Source organism: Arvicanthis niloticus, chromosome 24 (genome assembly GCF_011762505.2).
Source record: "Arvicanthis niloticus isolate mArvNil1 chromosome 24, mArvNil1.pat.X, whole genome shotgun sequence".
NCBI lineage: Eukaryota > Metazoa > Chordata > Mammalia > Rodentia > Muridae > Arvicanthis > Arvicanthis niloticus.
This window is the reverse complement of record NC_133432.1, coordinates 4,753,278-4,774,186: the sequence shown is the minus strand read 5'-3', so window position 1 is coordinate 4,774,186 and position 20,909 is coordinate 4,753,278. Positions and strand designations below refer to the sequence as shown.

Sequence of the window (20,909 nt, the reverse complement as noted above, 5' to 3'; positions counted from 1 at the left end):
TCCATCAGTCCAGACAGGCATACAGAAGATGTGATATATCCATATATAATGGTAGCATCAAGCCTTCAAAAGGCAGGAAACATGACATGCTGTACCATTAGTGAGCCACCAGGACATTACGCTCGGTGAAGTAATTCAGACCTAAAAGATGAATGTCATGTGATTCTGCCACACAGGTGGTCAGAATAATCAAGATCAAAACGACAGGACAGGCATCTTTGAACATGCCTGTCATCCCAACACTTGGGAGGCTGAGGCCGGAGGACCTCAAGTTCAAATCTAGGCTGGGCCACATAGCCAGACCCCGTCTCGAAAGCTTTTTAAAAATGACAACGAGAAAAATAAACACGCCGGGCAGTGGTGGCGCACGCCTTTAATCCCAGCACTTGGGAGGCAGAGGCAGGCAGATTTCTGAGTTCGAGGCCAGCCTGGTCTACAGAGTGAGTTCCACGACAGCCAGGGCTACACAGAGAAACCCTGTCTCGGAAAACCAAAAAAAAAAAAAAAAAGAAAGAAAGAAAGAAAAATAAACACAGCGATTTCCAGGGAGTGATGGCCAGGCAGAGTGCTGACTATCGTGGAGACAGTTTCGTTTCACAGAACGACCTCCAGAGGTCCACGGCATAGACAGCCGTAGGACAGGCGGGACGTGTTCGGTACCAGTGCATACCTAGAATAGTTAGGGGAAAAATTGCAAATAATTCAAAGTCCCCTGAATGCCCCCTGCCATACCTGTATCACAGAACACTGAATCTTCCATCCGGCTTCAATGTGGTGTCTTGTGCGGTCCGGCCAGCACTGCGTGAGTTATTACGCAGCGTGGGAGGGGCCACAGCAGAAGGCGCCGATCTGATGTTCACTCCGGTCCACAGTACCCCACAGTCGGCGCTGTATGGACCACACTGCCCTGCTACTGACTCTCACTCTCCCGTGCCAGGTCTTCTGGGCCATCGGGACTGTGTTCGAGGTGCTTCTGGCTGTGTTCGTGATGCCCAGCCTGGGCTGGCGCTGGCTGCTGCTGCTCTCGGCCGCTCCACTGCTCGTCTTTGCTGTTTTGTGTTTCGTAAGTATGTTTATAGCCATCTCCTCGATGGTCCAGGCTTTGTATTTTTGGATTTTTTTTGTTTTGGTTTGGGGTTTTGGTTGGTTGGTTGGTTGGTTGGTTTTGTTTTTTTGGAGACAGGGTTTTTCTGTGTAGCCCTGGCTGTCCTGGGACTCACTCTGTAGACCAGGCTGGCTTCGAACTCATAGAGATCCACCTGCCTCTGCCTCCCGAGTGAGTACTGGGCTAAAGGCTTGCGCCACCACCCCATGGCTTATGGGGGATATTTTTTGATGGTGATTTTCATTTACTCCACCTGACCCCAGATCTCTAAAAGCAACTATGGTGGTAATGACAGTTTCATGCTTACATTGCCCCGTTTAACCCTGTAAACTCCTGAGCGAGGCATCAGAGTCACAGGGAAGCGAAGTCCTTGCACTGGGTCCTATAACCGTGTAACCTACAGAGGACCCAGCATTTGAAGCCAGGTCTCTGACTCCAGAGACCTATCTCTTAAAGACGCCCACACAGATGAGAGAAGGTGTCTGAGAGGAAGTGCTCTGTCCTATACTGATACTGACCTGCCACACCTGGGTCTCCTGTCCCCCACCCCAGTGGCTGCCAGAGAGTGCTAGGTACGATGTGCTGTCCGGGAACCAGGAAAAGGCAATTGCTACCTTAAAGCGGATCGCAACAGAAAATGGCGCCCCCATGCCTCTGGGAAAGCTCATTATCTCCAGACAGGTCAGTGTGTGTGTGTGTATGTGTGTGTATGAGTGTGTACACAAGTGTGTGCAAGTGTGTATGAGTGTGTCAGAGTCTGTGTGTGTCAGTATGTGTGGGTTGTTTGTGTATATGAGTGTGTGCATAAGTATCTGCAAGTGTGTATGAGTGTGTCAGAGTCAGTGCATGGGTGTGTCTGTGTGTGTGAGTGTATGAGTGTAGTGTGTGAGTGTGTGTCTATATATGTCTCTGTGTGTGTCTGTGTGTGTGTATAGCTGTGTGTCTGTATGTCTATGAATGTCTGTGTCGGTATCTGTATGTCTCTGTGTCTGTGTGTCTTGTGTGTTTCTCTGTGTGTATGTGTGTGTCTGAGTGTGTGTGTGTATGTGTCTATGTATCTGTATGTCTATGTCTGTGTATGTTTATGTCTGTATGTCTCTGTGAATGTGTATTTGTGTGTCTCTGTGTGTTACTTATGCAAGTGTGTGTTTGTGTGTGTGCGTACACCAGGCTCCAGTGGAGGTCCCTGTGCACTGGAGGCTAGCCAATAACCCATATGTCCTTGTCTTGAAACAGGAAGACCGAGGCAAAATGAGGGACCTTTTCACACCCCACTTTCGTTGGACAACTCTGCTGCTGTGGTTTATATGGTGAGAGCTGCTGGTTGGCCACTGTGAGCCCCTCCCACCGAGAGCCCCTCCCACTGTGAGCCCCTCCCACCGAGAGCCCCTCCCACTGCTCACTGTTAACCACTAGGGCTGCTCTCCCTGCACATGGTCAGGACTTGAGATTTACTTATTTATCTTGTGTGTTTGTGTGTATGTGTATGTAGCATGAATGTTTGGACATGTGTGTATGCATATGTGTACATGGGAGGGGCAAAGATGACATCAGGTCTCTGTCCCAGTCTCTCCCAACCTTACAAATCGAGGCAGGGTCTCTCACTTGAAGCTAGGCAGCTTGCTGTGGAGATCTGGTCTCCGCTTCTGGAATGTTGGAATTAGGCTGGCCACCATGTGTGCTGTCAGTACCACACAACTGGTCCATCTGATCTGTTCACTTCTTCATGTTTTGAACTTGACCTGAGCCACTCAGATAAGTAGCTTTTAAAGGAGACACTTCTATCTCTGGTTTTCGAGAAAATGCTTGCCTTGCTAGCCATCCCTAAGGATGCTCTCTAAGGTAGATACAGCAAAGATACAGGGAGGCTGCACAGAACCTGTGTACCAGAGAGACAGGGCACCTGGGGCTCCAAGGCAGTGAGCCTGAGTTGTGGCGAGCGAGGGCCTGGGAGTCTAGAAGAAACTTCCAAGGGGCCTTTCTACAGGAGGTCACTGTTTACTCCAGCCAAGGGCCTTCCTCTCTGCACCTGTTGCCTCGGCTACCACTGGTGGTACACAGCCCATCCTTGAAAACCAAGCTGTGGCCAACAGGACCATTCTTGGGATCCCCCAGTTGCAACACTGTTTAATTTTTCTTAAGTGACAGCCAAGGGTGGAGACTGGAAGGGAGACAGACACGGAAAGTGATTGTTTTTCTCTTTGCAGCAAGTCCAAAGTCCGATTTCAGCCTTTCTTCCTTCTCTCTCTCTACCCCCCCCCCTTCCTCCCATTCCCTCTCCCTCCCTCCTTCCCTCCCACTCCCACCAGATCTAGCCCGCAGCGTTGTGCTGAGTGGCTGGGAGGATTTGTGTTCTATTTTTAACCTGCATCTAAGCTTTCCTTTCACCTTTGAACAGAGGCATTGATTAGAAGAGAGGTGTTCCCAGCATGGTCAATTACAGGGAACAGGGCAGAAAGCCTTTGATAGCACAGAGGCAGGCTTGAGTTCCTAAGAGCTGAATCCATTCACCAAGCACTTATTAAACACCTGCTGTGTGTCCTGTACAAAGTGGCATCCGTACGGTTTTTAGAAAGGGGGCATTAGACGGAACTAAAATACCCTCCTTTAAGAACCTATAATTCAAAAGAAATTAAATAATTTTAAAAGAATCTGACTGATTTCAAATCCCAAAAGCTGTTTGTGAAAGGCTAATTTTAATCCTGTCTGTAAAACCAAGTTCTTACCTCAAAGAAAATACAGTTTATTCAGAAGCAAATATAATGAATCGCCTTGTAGAAATGGTTAAATAAAGAAATACAGTCACAAAAATAGGAAAGCCGTAAATCAAGGTATTTGCCAAGTCTCCATTCCCCAGTACGGTTACTGCAACCTGATGGCATTCTTAGCTTTTTTCCATCTATCTATCTATCTATCTATCTATCTATCTATCTATCTATCTATCTTCTACCTATCACATATCCATCTATAATTATCTATATCTATTTACCATCTACCATCCATCTATCATCTATCTATCATCTATCATCTGTCTGTCTGTCTGTCTAATCTACCTTCCTATCTACTTCCTGGTAGAAGCGAGTGGTCCCCTAAGTTAATACATTCCAGCGGTTTTCCTTGATGGTTGAGTAGGTCAGACACAGACGGTGGGCAAACGCGTGGCTCTCCAGATGGCCCAGGGCAATTCTGGCTTTTCATATCAATCCATCAGCCTTGTAAGTCTCAGCACAGTAGTTTGTTTGCTTCTGGCAATTCTGCTTTATGGTTCCCCAAGTTGAGCCGGTGCTGAGTGTTGGTTTACATCCCAGGGCACTAGGGGGCTCATTCCTCAGATCTGATCAAATGAGCTCACACAGGAGAGCAACTGTCAGGCGATTGTGCTGTGCCGCAGTTAGGCCACGGCAGAAGAACATACATGTTACTGCCATGAACCAAGCGAGGATTCCTCCTACCTTCTGTGTCTGACACTCACATGTAACATACTACAGCAATGTTGTGCTTGAAGTTACAGTGGCCAAGAACGCAGGCTGGGCTAACAAAATAGACGTAGAAGATGAAGGAAATGTTTTAGCTAATCAAAACAGCTCTGCTTTATTTAGTCAGGCTGACCGACCCCAAGAAGCTGCTGCTGGCGGCCATCACTGTTACTGCGAGGGAGACTCACCTCCCGCCTCTGGTTGTGTCTGAGTCCCTGCGTGGCTGTCTTATGGATATGCAGGATCTGTGCACCCTGAATTTAGATTCCATGCAGGAATGAAGATGTGACGCCACACTCTGAAGTTCAAAAAATCATGTTTAGTCCCCCGTGCCAGCCTAGAAGGCCCTGGGTGTGCCATTGGGAATGTCACCCTGCCTGTCTTGGTTCTTCCAAGAACGCAGAATCATGTCCCTCTGTTCTATCAGGATGCTACATAGCCCCTTCCTGCTCAAGGTCCCTGAGAGACAAGGCTCTAAGATCCTACAGAGACTGGGGAAGGAGTAGACCCTCCGGGGCTGGGAGGGGCCTTGACCTCCCTGACGTCTCTGTGCTCACTTGCCCTCTGCAGGTTCTCCAATGCCTTCTCTTATTATGGCTTGGTTCTGCTCACCACCGAACTCTTCCAGGCGGGAGATGTCTGCAGCAGTAAGTACCTCTTCCCTCCACCTTTACCCTAACCCCACCCCACCCCTGCAAGGTCATGCCATGAGTTCCAGGTTCCCAAGACTCTGGGCAACTCTGTGATGCCAGAGTTGGCATGTGCCCTGCTTGTTAGGGCCCCAGCTCTGAAGTTAGCAGAGAACCCACTCTCAAGAGCAAAGGGGGCGCCTCCATTTAGCATGAGTGAGGCCCTGGGTTCATTCCCCACCACAAAAATAACTAACTAAATAAAACACCAAATTTGTTTTGCTTTTAAGGCAGAGGCTGGCCTCAAACTCCTCAGGCTCCTGCCTGAGCCTCCTCAGTGCTGGGATTACAGGCATGGACGCCATGCTTAGGCAATGCTGGGTGACAGAAATGAACCACCAACATGCCTAGCTCCCCAATAGGCTTTTTATGTTTTTAGATAAGGCCTATGTAGCCCTGGCTAGCCCAGAACTCTCTAGGTAGACCAGGCTGGCTTCGAACACACAAAAGCTACCATACCCAGCCTTCTATTGGGCATTTTAAGAGCAGTTGTAGGACCAGGCAGTGGTGGTGCACACCATTAATCCCAGCACTTGGGAGGCAGAGGCAGGCGGATCTCTGTGAGTTTGAGGCCAGCCTGGTCTACAAAGTAAGTACCAAGACTGCCAAAGCTACACAGAGAAATGCTGTCTCAAAAATATACATACATACAGGAAGGAAGGAAGGAAGGAAGGAAGGAAGGAAGGAAGGAAGGAAGGAAGAGAGGGAGGGAGGGAGGAAGGAAGGAAGGGCGAGCAGTTGTAGAAGTGGAGAAATCTCATTCTACCAAATGGAATGCATTGTTTGCATAAACCTCCCAGGTTAGATTCAGTCTCCTATCCCTGGAGCCAGGCTGGAGCTCAGACAGGAGCCCAGTTCCCAGGAACATAACCAACAACTTCACACACAAGTGTGACAAGGAAGAGATCCTAGCTTAGACAGGTGGAGTATCCTGGAGCCCCTTCCAGGAGCTATGGCTTCTGGGTGGGCAGAAACTCAGCAGTTTGGAGCTTGTCTACAGAAGATCCCCAAACACTGGGCTATCTTAGCCTTGGGGTCTCCTGATTCAGTTTTCTTTCTGTCTTTCTTTCCGTCTGTCTGTCTTTCTTTCTTTCTCTTTTGTTTTTGTTTTTTTTTTCAAGACACAGTTTCTCTGTGTAGCCCTGGCTGTCCTGGAACTCACTCTGTAGACCAGGCTGGCCTCGAACTCAGAAATCCGCCAGCCTTTGCCTCCCAAGTGCTGGGATTAAAGGCGTGCGCCACCACCGCCCAGCCTGATTCAGTTTTCACTTACAGCTTTGAAGGCGAGTTACTGCACACAGCTAAAATAGCTTTTCCAAGCTCGCTTCCCTCAAAAGGTCCCGAAGCACCGTCCCGGTTCATGAGTGTGATCCCACGCAGTGGCTAATGTGCCCTTGGGCTGTGGGAATGCGCCAGCCGGAGCGGAGCTCCGCCCCTGCCCCACAGGGGAATTCCCCACTCAGGGTGGAACCCAGAGCTCCCCACCCCGGCATGCTAGAAAAGAGCTCTACCACCAGGCCACACTCCCCACCTGGGAACTTTGACACAGTGCGCGCCATTTAAACCCTCTCCAGACCAATTCACTCAGCTGAGTGAGGCCCACGCATTTAAGTCAGGTTTAAAAGCTCCCCAGAGAGTTGCATAAGGAGGCAGGAATCACCAGACAAACTGAAGAAATAAAAGATGCACAGTGTCCCTGTGTTCAGCCTTCCAGTCCGGTCTGTTTTGAAGGCGACACTGGATTCTGTTACTGGAGTCAGGCAGAAGATAAAGGGACCAAGTTTCTCTAGGGTTTCTCTATTTACCCTTTCGTGTAAAGCCTAAGGGCTCATGGACGGTCGTTTTATACACCGGGTGGCGGCAAGGGACCCCAGGGGTAAAGCATACACTTAGCAGACACGAGGCCTGGGTTCAATATCTCGCACAGCTCACTCATTCCCTCATGAAAGGGTCTTACTGGTATAAGAATTTGAAGAGGTATAGTATTGTCCATGCTAACTGGGGGTTAAGTGGCTAAGCGAAGCCCCGCAGAAGCACCCAGTTGCAGATCTGATTGGGGGTGGGTGTGTGGGGTAACTGACTGAGCAGAGGTGACAGCCGTGGACATTTGAGCCAATCACAGGCCCCACTGCACTGTTAGAAGGCAGAGGTTGGCTGGCTTTTTCTGTCAGGAAGGACACAGTAAATGTTTCCAGCTTCGAAGGGACTTTGAGGGCTATGCCATTCTAACGTAGCCTAGCAAGAAAGCCACCCGATACAAGAGATGCAAGTGTGTGTGTGTAACAGAGAGAGAATGTATGTGGTGTGTCGTGTACATGTGTGTGCATGCATGTAAATACTTTTTAATGCATCAGTTGTAGGAAACGTCCCCTTCACCCAGCTAAAGATTTCCTGGGGTAAACAGTGGGGGTCCAGTGACCGGGTGCTGTGGGGGGGGGTAGTAGCCAAGGAGCCCTTTTAAAAGGCCTGATGAAGCCTGGATCTTGCTAGTGCAGTTCGGTATTTCAGGATGATTCCATTGGACATGAAAATTAAGAACATAGGCAGGTACATCCCCCCAGGATGGGTATGGGGTCTCAAGAGACAGAATGCCACAGCCACACAGGCAGACTTCTGGATTCTTATGGATACACTTTAGCTGGGAGGATTATTCAGGAGTTGAAGTCCCGGAAGGGGAAGGATAAGAACCTTAGAACCAACAGGCAGTGGTGGCGCACGCCTTTAATCCCAGCACTTGGGAGGCACAGGCAGGCGGATTTCTGAGTTCGAGGCCAGCCTGGTCTACAGAGTGAGTTCCAGGATAGCCAGGACTACACAGAGAAACCCTGTCTCGAAAAAAACAAAAAACAAACAAACAAACAATATATATATATGTATATATATATATCTACACACACATATATATATATTATAAAAAAAAAAAAAAAAAGTCAGGACCCAGTCCCTACTCTCCCTGGAAGAGGCTTTAATATCTTCGCTGTCTTTCTGTGGGGTTTCCCCAGATACTTCATGGTGTGGTGGGAGCAGGGAATTTGGGGATGCTAATGACACAGAGGGCTCATTATCATGTGGCAGAAGTCAGCAGTCACCTTAGTGGGTCCTGCCTGTGTTCAAGGGGGTGGGGAGGTCTGAAGTCACACAGCCCTGAGATTGCATTAGCCACTAGGCAGTCTGCTTCTGCTCTCCGTGCTGACACAGCCCACCTCAAAATAGGAGAAAATGCATGAAAATTCACCAGTGGGCAGAAGCAGGGTTCAGAGAGGCCAAGCTAGTGCTCCATCTTCTGCTCGGGGCTCACCCCTCAGCCCGTCTGTTAACCCAGCTCTTTCTGTAGTGTCTCAGACCCAAACCCCAGCACAACAACTCCCAAGCCCTGGAGACTGGGGTCTTTTATGGTTGGGTACCCAGCCCACTGTTCACAGGCAAGACAGGATAGGATACAGGACACTGCAGTGCAGAACTGTGTGACCGAGCATCCCTGCATCTCTCCCCCACCCTAGTCTCCAGCCGGAAGAAGGCAGTGGAAGCCAAATGCAGCCTGGCCTGTGAGTACCTGAGCAAAGAAGATTACATGGACCTGCTGTGGACCACCCTGTCTGAGTTCCCAGGTGAGGCTGGGACAGAGAAACCTGCCATCTGGTCAGGATTCAAAATAAATACGTCCCCTTGCTATACATTAAACCGTGGAGGCCTGGGAATAGGACTCTGCCTGCAGGCTAACCTTAGGCTGGCTAGGGTCAAGCATTCTGTTGAAAGAGCAAGACTCCTGGGCTGTGGCAGCAAGCAGCAACATAGTTGCATAACGCAGTGTACAGGACCTTACTGCAGCTTGACATTGTAACAAGGATCATAATAATGCCAGGTCCCACTGCCCTAATTGTTGCCCCCCCCACTCTTTCTTGTTACTGTAACAAAATGCCTGAGGTTGGGGAGTTTACAAAGAAGTGGGGTTAGTGAGCAGTTCTGAAGCCAGCATGGGCTTGGCTCTGGCCAGTACCTCCTAGTGGACAGTAGCACATGGAGAGGGTCCATGGAAGAATAGACAAGAAGCCAGAGAGACAGGGGCTGTAGCCACCGTCCATCTTGACATCACTACACTGAGGCCAAGCTCCAGCACATGGTTCCTGGTGGTGCACCCTCAAACCATGTCCAGACCACGGTACCGAGGAACCTCAAGCTTAAGAAGCATAGGACTTTAGAACTGGCTGCCAGGTCTTCTGCCATTGCTCCAGAGGGGACAATGTTCTTGCTCTCGAAAACTGTTGTATAAACAATTCTGAAGTGGTAGCCTAGGACAAAAGAGCAGCTGAGGTGTTGTGTAGAGACGGAGCCACAGAGGACCCTCCCCAGTCACCAGATGCACTGGAAAATGCCACATATGTGGGAAGGGGGGCATCAAACTTCCAAACTTAAACACCCTCCCTCCCTCCCTCTCCCTCCTTTCTCCCTCCCTCTCCCTTCTCCCTCTCCTCCCTCTCCCTCCTTTCTCCTTCCCTCTCTTCCCTCTCCCTCCTTCCTCCCTCCCTCCCTCCCTCCCTCCCTCACTCCTCCATCCCTTCCCATCCAAGGACAATTTCAGATCCCATGCTGAACCAATGCTATTAAAAGGAACTAAAGGTAGCCCATCATCACCTTGGCTCCTCCCACTTCCCATTTTTCCAGTTACTCTATTCTGCTCAGCCAAGGCTGAGCAGTCTGCCGAGTCCTCCATACACCACCTTCCTTGCCTGGGTCGCCTCCACAGACAACACCTTGAGCTTACACCCTTGTCCCAGAGCCATGTAAGAGTTTGCCCGAGACACTGAACGTCCCAATTTCTGGCAGAGCTCAGAACTGTGCCCCACACTGACAGTCATTCTAAAACGGCTCCCTCGCTAACATCGGGAAGGGAGAGCACAGGCTTGCAGGTCGTAGCTTCCCATGACGTAACCACTCTGAAATGTCGACTCTTCTTTGTTTCTTGTTATGTTTGCTTTGTTCGGAGCACGTATCACCCTCCTAGGATAGATCCTGACACCCAATAAGCAATAATTAAATAAATGTGGACAAACAGGGCTCTGCTAACATTTTATTTATTTATTTTTGAGACAGGGTTTCTCTGTGCACCCTTGGCTGTCCTGGAACTCACCCTGTCGAGCAGGCTGGTCTCAAACTCACAGAGATCCCCCTGCCTCTGCCTCTCCAGCGCTGGGATTAAAGGCGTGCGCCACCACTGCCTGGCTCCTTTTACTTTTTTGAGACCTGGTCTCACTATGTAGCCTTGGCTACCCTGAAACTCACTATGTAGACCAGGCTAACCTCAAAGTCACAAAAGATCTTCCTGCCTCTACATCCTGAATGCTGGGATCAAAGGCAGCCAGTGGTATTTAATTTAGAAGACCTTTTGATGAATAATAGGTATATAAGTATATTCTCAAAATATGATTACGGTTATATAGTAATAATATACTAATTAAAAGCACTATGCTGTGCTGCCTCTATGGAAACAGGGTACACCATTTTACTGGTACCATGCATAGATAAAGAAAACGAGGCTCAGAGAAGACCAGCTCCAGGTTACAAGGCAACCTCAGTATTAACAAGACTTAGATCCAGCTAGGTGTGAGTTCCAGCCGGGGTGTTCTGTGCCTGGTTGCAGCGCCGCCACCTGTCTTAGTCAGGATTTGCATTCCTGCACAAACATCATGACCAAGAAGCAAGTTGGGGAGGGAAGGGTTTATTCAGCTCACACTTCCACATTGCTGTTCATCACCAAAGGAAGTCAGGACAGGAACTCACACAGGTCAGGAAGCAGAAGCTGATGCAGAGGCCATGGAGGGATGTTACTTACTGGCTTGCTTCCCCTGGCTTGCTCAGTTTGCTTTCTTATAGAACCCCAGGCTACCAGCCCAGGGATGACACCACCCACAATGAGCCCTCCTACCTTAATCACTAATTAAGAAAATGCCTTACAGCTGGATCTCATGGAGGCATTTCCTCAAGGGAGGCTCCTTTCTCTGTGATAACTCCAGCTTGTGTCAAGTTGGCACACAAAGCCAGCCAGTACACCACCCTTCAGGCTCCTGTCAGTGCCCGTATCTGTTGCCTCTTAACCCATGGCCTTTTCCCTTAGAGACCTGAAACAGTACACACTCATCTCCTGGTTGCTGTGAAGAGATCAGAGACCCGGAGGTGGCTTCTTCCCAGGTCCCCCATTTCACCGAATCCCACACAGATGCAGCAGGCACTGGTCTAGAGCCTGCTGTAATGCTTGTAATGGATTTGCTGGGCTGGTCCACTCCCAGGGGCAGAGATTGGCGCGGGGCGGGTCATTAGGAACCAGCTGAGAAGCCGCCTACCTTGTCTCACCCTCCCTGCAGGTGTCCTTGTGACTCTGTGGGTCATCGACCGCCTGGGCCGGAAGAAGACCATGGCTCTGTGCTTCGGTATCTTCTCCCTCTGCAGCCTCCTGCTGTTCATCTGCATTGGAAGGTGGGTGTCAGGGGGACCGCCCCCCTCAGCCCCTCCCCAGGACTAAGTTAAGTTCAGGCACCTCGTGATGGGCAACCCAGTCAGGCTCAAGATCAAAGCCTCTGCCAGGGCAGCAAGGGACCATGTGACTTTGTTATCTCTAAGAACCTCACGTTTCGAGTTACCGTTTAATTGGGGCTGGCTTACGGTTTCAGACGGTCAGTCTGTTGTTATCATCATGGTGGGAAACATGGCAGCCTACAGGCAGGTAGGCATAGCGCTGGAGAAGGAGCTGAGTGTTCTACATCTCACCTGGGGGCAGCAGGAAGAGGAAAGCAGGGCTGGGAGAGGGAGGGGCTTACTCGCACTTTTGAAACCTCTAAGCCCACCCCCAGTGACACACTTCCTCCAGCAAGGCCACACCTCCTAATCCTTCTCAAGCAGTGCCACGCCCTAATGACTAAGCACGTGAATATATGAGCCTGTGGGGGTCATTCTTATTCAAACTACCTTACAAGTGCTCATACAAGCTTTAAGCTCAGTATAAGAATTCCAGAGTATAACACAGTGGTTACAGAAAGTTGTGTTAAAGGTGATTTGTTTGATGGAAAGATACCTTGTTTCAAACAGACCCTATACTGAAGACTCGTTTCTCTACTTTTCCAACTCTTAAGAAAGAGCCCCTGAATATACCTGACCCCCGAGGGGCCCCAGACCAATCCCGACTGGGAGTCCGTGGGCCACTGGTGTGAGGAGAGATGAAACTTAGATGTGAAAGGTTGGTGTTATCAAGAGGATCAGTGACAGCCAAGGGTTGGGGATCTGGAGTGGCTTAAAAATGCCAAATATGGTCCTGCTAGAACCTAAAGCAGCACATGCTAAGCGCGCGCTCTCTCGCTGAGGCTCAGATGGGGACTTCAGTGGTCCAGACCACATTCCCCCACCAACTCTCGACCCAGCTGTGGACCGCAGGCATCCCCTGTCTGTCAGCGGGTGTGCCCGGATGGCCGATCCTTACTGGTAGAACTTGGGGGTGCGTCTGTGCAGGTGTGCTGGGCACTTGGCAGGAAGACCTCTGCAGACTCAGGTGTCAGTTCTTCCTGGGAAAGTGGGATGTGAAAGAATCAGACACAAAACAAACACCTTCCCCCTGCTGTTTTCTCCCCCCCAGAAATGTGCTAACCCTCTTACTGTTCATTGCAAGAGCGTTTATTTCTGGAGGCTTCCAAGCAGCCTATGTTTACACGCCTGAGGTAGGAGAGGTGCCTGAGAGTAGGGGGGGGGGTAGGGGCGAAGAGTAGGAGGTGGGTGTGGGGTGTGGGGCGTAGGGTATGGGGTGGGAGGCGTGGGGTGTGGGGGTACAGGCAGGGCATGGGGTGGGGGCGGGGCACGGGGTGGGGGCGGGGCACGGGGTGGGGGCGGGGCACGGGGTGGGGGCTGCGATGCTGTCTGCTTTGACTTTCAATGGTCCTTGGGTCTGGGCACCTGCAGCCCCTCATTTATTCCCACTTATTTTGCAATCATCATTTTTTTTCCCCTCTCATACAAGCTTAAGCTCAGTGTAAGAAAGAAACCCAGAGGTTGCCTAAGCGTGTAGAGAGAGCTAAAGTGAACGGGGTCGGGGCAGCTCACATCTTACCTTCCTGGAGACAACCTCTCGTTTGCGAGCTGAGAGCTGAGTGTGTAGTTCAGTGCTGAAGTGTTTGCCTTTCTCGCTCAATGCCCTGGATTTGATCCCCAGTACTGAAGAGGAAAAAAAAAAAAAAAACCTTTTATTTTTTTAAACAAAAGTTTTCTGAGCCTGGCTATACCTCAGGCTATCGGTGACCATGAAGAACTAATTAAAGTAGGTTTCTGTGTAGCCCTTGAGAACCCAGACTAGGCGCGGGAGAGATGGCTCACTGGTTACGAGCACACACAGAAGTTTGGTTCCCAGCACCCACTCTGGGTGGCTCACGATTGCCTGTAACTCTAGCTCCAGAGTCTCTGACGCCCTCTTCTGGCCACTAAGGGAATGTACGCACGCACGCTTGCGCTTCACAAAGTTGCTCAAAGCCGCACTCACACGGAAGTGCAGTGCGCCCTTCTGTGCCCTGCTTCCGTTAGCTGGGGACAAGCTAAGGGTGCATGTACTGTGGCCGCAGAAAGCACAGGTCACAGCACCTGCCGGAAAGAGGTCATCGCCGAGTTCGGCTTGGAGAGCCTTAAGTTCTCCAGCAGGAGAAAAAAACAAAAAAACAACAACAACAAAAAAAACAAAACAAAAAAAACAAAACAAAACAAAAACCACCAAAACCCCAGAACTGTAGTACTAATCACTTTATTCATTTTTTTATTGAGTACCAGCCATATCCTAGGCAACTACACACATCAGTAATGAAGAGTGTGTTGTGATACATGGTATCCATCCACCCCTACTGAACTGTTCATATAATTGGTTTGTTATTTTTTGTTTTGTTTTGTTATACTGGGGTAGAACCCAAGATCCAACCATGTCAGCCAGGCTCTCTGTACACGCCCCTCCCCCACCACTGTTAACCAGAAAAATCCAGTTGTGGAATACCTCCCAGCAGCGAAATGAGGTAAACGGGCTCCTGCCCACAGCTAACCTCACGCTCTCTGCCTTGGGGGAACCTCCTCCCGTCCTGCTCATGGGCGTTACCCCCATCAGTACTGGGTGGGAGTTTTTGTGTTTCCCGTGACCTATGGCTAACACCCTGACATTCCAGGTGTATCCCACGGCGACGAGGGCGCTGGGCCTGGGCACCTGCAGCGGCATGGCAAGAGTGGGCGCTCTCATTACTCCGTTCATAGCTCAGGCAAGTGATGCCCCAAATACAGATCCAGGTTGCAGCTGACCGAGACTATAGACCAGACGGCATGTCCCAGCCACCAACCCCAGGAAGGAAGAGTCAGATAAAAGGCCCAAGGCCCCTGGCAGCGGCTCAGACAAGCCTGGAATAAAATTCAGGTCTTCGAAGGGCGGTGGTGGCCCACGCCTTTAATCCCAGCACTTGGGAGGCAGAGGCAGGCGGATTTCTGAGTTCGAGGCCAGCCTGGTCTACAGAGTGAGTTCCAGGACAGCCAGGGCTATACAGAGAAACCCTATCTGGGGGTTGGGAGGGAATTCTTTCCTGCTCGAGGACTCCACACAGACTCTGCATACACTGGGTGGGGTGGCAGGGTCAGGCGGTCCCAGCTAGTTTGAGGATACTGAAGTGAGAGGAAGGCTTGAGGGCACTTAAGATAACTGTGAGCTATTGACCCAAAAAACAAACAAGACACCAGTTTGCAGTTGAGCAAGTGTCTGTCTTCCATTCTGAATCGGCTGATCCGGGTGAGTTACCAATTTGCTAACTCTGTGGGCACAAAGCATTCCTGTCCGTGTTTAGGGTCTAAACATCCAGCTTTTTCGACTTCATAGTTTTTAACAGAGTAGTCGTGTTATTAAACTTAATTGCCTCAAATATTTGGGCTGACAAGATGGCTCCTTGGCAGATGGAGACACTTACTGCCAGGCCTGATGACTTGGGTTTGATACCTGGCAACCCACATGGCAGAAGGAGGGATCAGGCTCTTGTAAATTGTCCTCGTGACTCCACACGTGTGGTGTGCATGCACATGCAAACACACAGAGACAGACAGACAGACAGACAGACAGACAGACAGACATGTACAGAGGAAGAGAGGGGAGGGGAGACTGAGAGGGAGGAAGGGAAGAAGAGTGAGGGAGAGAGATACACACAGACATACACGTACAGACAGAGAGAGACAGACATGTACAGAGGAAGAGAGGGGAGGGGAGAGGGAGGGGAAGGGAGAGAGAGAGACAGAGAGAGAGATTAGGACAACAAAGTTAGGTTTCTGGGGTGGGTATGAGAAGCGCATAGACTCAAAAGAGAGTCCCAGTGTCCGGTGTTCTTCAGGTTTTATTAATTCTGCAAACAGACAGGCTACACGGCACAGAGAGGGTCTGTGGCAAGAGGCTTCAGTCCAGCCAGATAAAGCTGGGTCTCCATGCTTCATGGTCCCCAGGGGAGGAGGTCCTGGGCTGTAAGGACGTAGGCTTAGTCAATATGAGCTCTATGTGTCTGCAGTTGGGTCGCCCGGATTCCCAGGTGGTGCAGGTTGGACTGTCTCTGAGAGCCAGGTGAAGCCTACAGGAGCTAAGAAACTCTTGCAGCAGCTGAATGTCGGCTGTTAGCTCTTTGTCCACAGGGGTGGGGGCGGGGAAGAACCTACAGAGGTGAGGAGCTGCGTCTCTAGGGTCTTCCCAATAGCACCTGAAGGGGCTGCATTCTAACAAGTCATTTGGTGACATTCACACACGATGACATTCATGATGCTGTGCACCCCCACTTTATGTACCTCCAAAGTGTTATTACTGTACCCCAAGTCCCTCTATGGGGACATTAGGGGTCCACCCCACCTGTAATAAACACCAGTCTGCTCCCTGCCTGCACGGATTTACCTGTTCTGGGTGGTTCAGCAAATTGGGGTGCTGCCATCTGTCTCTGCGTCATTGTCCCTTCTACATCATCTAATGTCCCCCGAGTTGTCACTGAGTTGTCACCGAAGGTCAAAGCCTGGATCCTGCAGATCCCAACAGGCTGTCCTTGGTGCACCGACCAAAAAGATGGAGAGAGGAGAAAAGCAGAGATGCATTCACCATGGACACGCTGGGAAGAGAAACCAATAAAGGGGTCCAGTGCCCCCCCCAGTCCATCATCGGGGTCCTGGTGTGAGATTTAGGTTTGCACAGAGGGAAGAAGGTTACACAGCTCAGCGCTGACAGGTGGTCTGTAAGTCCTTTGAACTCTGTCATCTCTTCCCAGAACACAGGCTCCTTCTTATCCAAACCAGGCTCCTCCCCTCCTCCTCCTTCTGGGACAAGACCCCTGGAACAATCCCAATTCCCAGTTTGGGGGGGGGAGGGGAGGCTGTTGCCTGAAAACAGTTTTATAGCCAAAGGGAGGGCAGCATGTGTCTCTTTAGAATGTCTTCACTGTATGCAGGTTCCTTGGGGACAGAGCGTCGAGCTCTGCCCTGTCTGTGGTCTGACATTTGTCATCAGACTGGGAGTTTGGCACAGGCTAGACCATAGCAATGTCTTTGGATTCTTGTTGGGTCGGTTTGGGTTTTTTTGTTTTTTGTTTTTTTGACACAGACTCTTACTATATGTTTGATAAAAACTTGGACTCAGGATCCTCTTGCCTCCTAGTGCCAGGGTGATGGGTACCCACTATGCCTGGCGGTGTGTAGAATCTTAAGTCTGACAGGCCTTACTCTGTAGCCCAGGCTGTCCTTGAACTCAAGCAATCCTTCCTACTCCAGCTTCTTAGAGCAAGGATTATGAAGTGCTCTAATTGCTATCAGCCTATGTCCTGCCCACGGCTCTGAGAAGCCATTCTTATCCCCCTGCATCTCCCTCCGCAGGTGATGCTGGAATCTTCCGTGTACCTGACCTTGGCCGTCTACAGTGGCTGCTGCCTCCTGGCTGCCGTGGCCTCCTGCTTTCTGCCCATCGAGACCAAAGGCCGAGCACTGCAAGAGTCCAGCCACCGGGAGTGGGGCCAGGAGATGGTTGGCAGAGGGACAAACAGCGCAGGTGTCCCCAGGTCGAACTCTGGCTCTCAGGAATAGTGACCCCTGGGAGTTGAGCTGGTCTTTGAGGCTTGGAGCCTAGAGAGCTGGCGGATCCCAGCTGGGTCACTGCCGACATCAAGAACTTTCCCGAGAGGGTGATGTGGACCGACAGGGTTTTGTGTCTTCACTGTGTTTGGCCATGTTCATCGAGGGTCACCCGCCCCAGGAAGATGGGGCGACATTCACTCCAGGGGGGTTCTCTGTGGTGGGGGAAGGTTTGTACATCACCGTGGATCTGCATGGGGAAGCTGCTAGTGTGGGGAGGGTCCCAGGGTGCTCAGAGCCAGCTGAGCAGATGTCACATTGCCACCCAGTCATATCCTTGGAAAGCCACTGCCCAAAGATCCCCATAGATACAGTCTCAGCCCAGACCCCTGTGACACCTGCCATTTTGTCCAGTATGTTTCTCCTGCACCCTGGCCCCAGGAATTCTTTGGAATTTAGGCAAGCTAGTGGCTGGCTGGAGCAGCTTTTCCGGAGCCCAAGACCTTCCGCTGTGGCTGGGCCCCTCTAGATGCCACTCCAGGGCCTGCAGGGTGGGATACTGGCTGCTGAATGTGCATCTGAATTTGAGCCAAGTAGCCCCCATTGGTCCCTTCTGGACCCTCTGTCTCTGACTGCAGAGGGTCCTGTTATATTTCTGGGGAGACCTAGGTACCCACCAGGCGGCAGACTCAGAAAGATGTTAACCTATTCCTTGACTTGGAAACTGGAGACTGAGGCCTGGCAGAGGGGAGACTTAATGTCCCAAACCAAAGCCAGAGTCACTCCTGAAGCAGTTAAAGCCTTTCTGGGCCCTCTCTTTTGGCTCCCCCATCAGCCCTACTAGAAGATGAGTCCCAGTCTACTCGGGCTCCCAGACTTGGCTGTGTGTAGGTGGTAGCATGGGCTGAGGGACCTCCAGGCAAAGCACCAAGTGCAGGCCCACGAAGTCTTGGGACCAGGAACCTGTTGCCCCTTCTGGGTCTGCCTCCGCCTTCTCTTATGCCCCTCTGTCAAGGGCAGTGCTGGCCCTACAGAGGCAGGTCCTGGGAGGATGTCCTGACACGAAGATCAGGAAAGCCCATGTCAGAGGGAGAGAGGAGCCCATTGTCTGGGCCTCAGGAGGAAGGTAGGTCTGGAGTCCACGTGTACTCCCGGATTCCGGAACACATGAGCCGCCTTCTGAGATTCAGGAAGGAAACACGCAGAGGGGAGGAAGGAGACCGCCAGGCCCCACTAGAGGCCGGAGGAAACCAGCCGCTGCCCAATGGACACATTGCAAGGAGGCCAAATGTGGGTCGTGCGTTCATCTCTTATTAAAACATTGGTGATGGACATTACGGGGTTTAAATCTGGTCACTGGTCACGGTGTACTAGTGACAGTTCACTTGAAAGTCGGCTCACTTGTTCCATCCAAGGAAGTATGCTGACTTCTCTAAGCACAAAGTCCTCTCTATGCGGTGCAGTGGCCCAGCCGGTGGGCAGCATCTGGGACCTTGAGTTCAGTGGAGATGACTCTGTTACTGGGATGAACATACAGTAGCCTCTTCTTCATGAGGACAATTTGGCGTCCACCCCCTACCTGTTCTGACAGCCACATTATTATTATTATTGATATTTGAGACAGACTTTTACAATGTAGCCTAGGCTAGCCCTTTTCTCTTCATCTTCCTGTCCTGTGTTGCTCCATTTTCTTTTTTCTTTTCTTTTTTTTAGATTTATTTATTTATTTCATGCATGTGAGTACACTGTCTCTGTCTTCAGACACACCAGAAGAGGATATCGGATCCCATTACAGATGGTTGTGAGCCACCATGTGGTTGCTGGGAATTGAACTCAGGACCTCTGGAAGAACAGTCAGTGCTCTAAACCGCTGAGCCATCTCTCCAGCCTCCAGCCACATTTTTCTTGAGTCTCAAGTTATTCCTGGGCAGTTCAGCTCTCCCAGGAACCGGCCTTCCCTTTGCCTTATCTGCTTCTCCTCCCCTCCTCCCCTTCCTCCTCCCCCTCCTCCCAGGAGATCCTTTTCACTTCTTCAACCTCAAACAACCCAGCTCTAGAAGGAAAGACTGAGGGCTGGTGTCCTGGGCGTGTTCCCCAGGGGTTACAAGATAGAAGGCTGTGATTTCTACCCAAGAGAGAAAGAGATGGACTCTCGAAGAGTTTCTAAGTTCAAAGTTCAGTACACACCTGTAATTCTCGTACTCATGGGGCAGAAGTAGGAGGGTCTGAAGCTCAAGGTTACCCTGGGAAATGTAGTGAGTTTGAGGCCAGTCTCATGAGACACCCTCAAAAATAAAACACACACACACATACACACTTGTATGTGCACAGAGAGACAGAGGGAGAAAAAGAGAGATGGAGACAGACACACACACACACATACACAGAGAAAGAGATTTAGGTATGATCCCATACACTAATTCCTGAGCAGAAGCAAAGGTAGAAAGTTTATGAGTTCAAGGCCAACCTCAGCTACATAGAAACCCTGACTCAAGACCCCTACACACACACGCACACACACACACACTTGTATGTGCATAGAAAAATGGAGAAAAAGAGATGTAGACAGGCACACACACATACTCAGATGCACACAGAGACACACAGAGAGAGAGAGACACACACACATGCACTCACATCTACAGAGAGAGAGAGAGAGAGAGAGAATATTTAGGCATGATTCCACACACTAATTCCTGAGCAGATGCAAAGGCAGAAAGTTAATGAGTTCAAGGCCAACCTACATAGCAACCCCGACTCAAGACCCCACCACACAGACATATACATACCTTAAATATACGGAATAAAGAGTTTTTTGGGTTTTTTTTTGGGGGGGGGGGGGTGAGACAGGGTTTCTCTGTGTAGCCCCAGCTGTCCTGGAAGTCACCCTGTAGACCAGGCTGGCCTCGAATTTAGAAATCCGCCTGCCTCTGCCTCCCAAGTGCTGGGATTAAAGGCGTGGGCCACCACTGCCCGGCCAGGTTTTTTTTTTTTAATCAGTATTTTTCAAGTGGCACAAGGACTACCACAAAGCTGCCTCACCTCAGAAACCCAGCAATGGGGCTGGGTCCTAACCTTAAGCAGCCTTGTTATAGACCCTCCCATTTACTGGTGGTAATGTCGTCTGTTTCTGAACGGTAAGCTGCCTTTGTGGGTAAGGTGCTTGCTGCCAAGCCGGATGACCTGGATTCTGGCCTGGATCCCACACGGTGAAAGGAGAAAGCTGCTGTCTATGGGTTGTCCTCTGACTTCAACACATCACGACCGTGGATGCTCACACTCACATACACAGACAAGATATGATACGTTAACAAGGGCTAAAAAGATTTTCACTGCACCCGAGGTGATAGGCTTCTTGGATTTCAGGCCTCAAGAGGACAGAGTTCCGCTCAGTGGTAGAGCGCTTAACCTAGCCTGCTCCAGAGCCTGAGTCATGCTCTCTCCCATTTTCCCCTCTTCTCACACATACAAGCTAAAGCAAGTCTCCTCAAGACCACAGTGGGTCCTGAAGTAGTGAGAACGAAGGAAGGCTTGTCTTAGGATCAATCCTGAAGAGCG

At 50.5% G+C, this 20,909-nt stretch overlaps 1 protein-coding gene across 1 annotated transcript in view; it reads left to right on the top strand.

Moving 5' to 3' along the window:
- The window catches only part of Svop (SV2 related protein), a 64,359-nt gene extending 45,676 nt beyond the window's left edge, over positions 1-18,683 (top strand). The window contains exons 8-16 of the mRNA XM_076922453.1: positions 938-1,063; positions 1,658-1,786; positions 2,342-2,415; positions 5,152-5,228; positions 8,771-8,878; positions 11,630-11,741; positions 12,892-12,973; positions 14,450-14,539; positions 17,157-18,683. Of these exons, the coding sequence (XP_076778568.1) occupies positions 938-1,063; positions 1,658-1,786; positions 2,342-2,415; positions 5,152-5,228; positions 8,771-8,878; positions 11,630-11,741; positions 12,892-12,973; positions 14,450-14,539; positions 17,157-17,363 (1,005 nt within the window). The 3' untranslated portion in view covers positions 17,364-18,683. The remainder of the gene's footprint in view (positions 1-937; positions 1,064-1,657; positions 1,787-2,341; positions 2,416-5,151; positions 5,229-8,770; positions 8,879-11,629; positions 11,742-12,891; positions 12,974-14,449; positions 14,540-17,156) is intronic.
- The last annotated feature ends 2,226 nt before the right edge of the window (positions 18,684-20,909 follow it).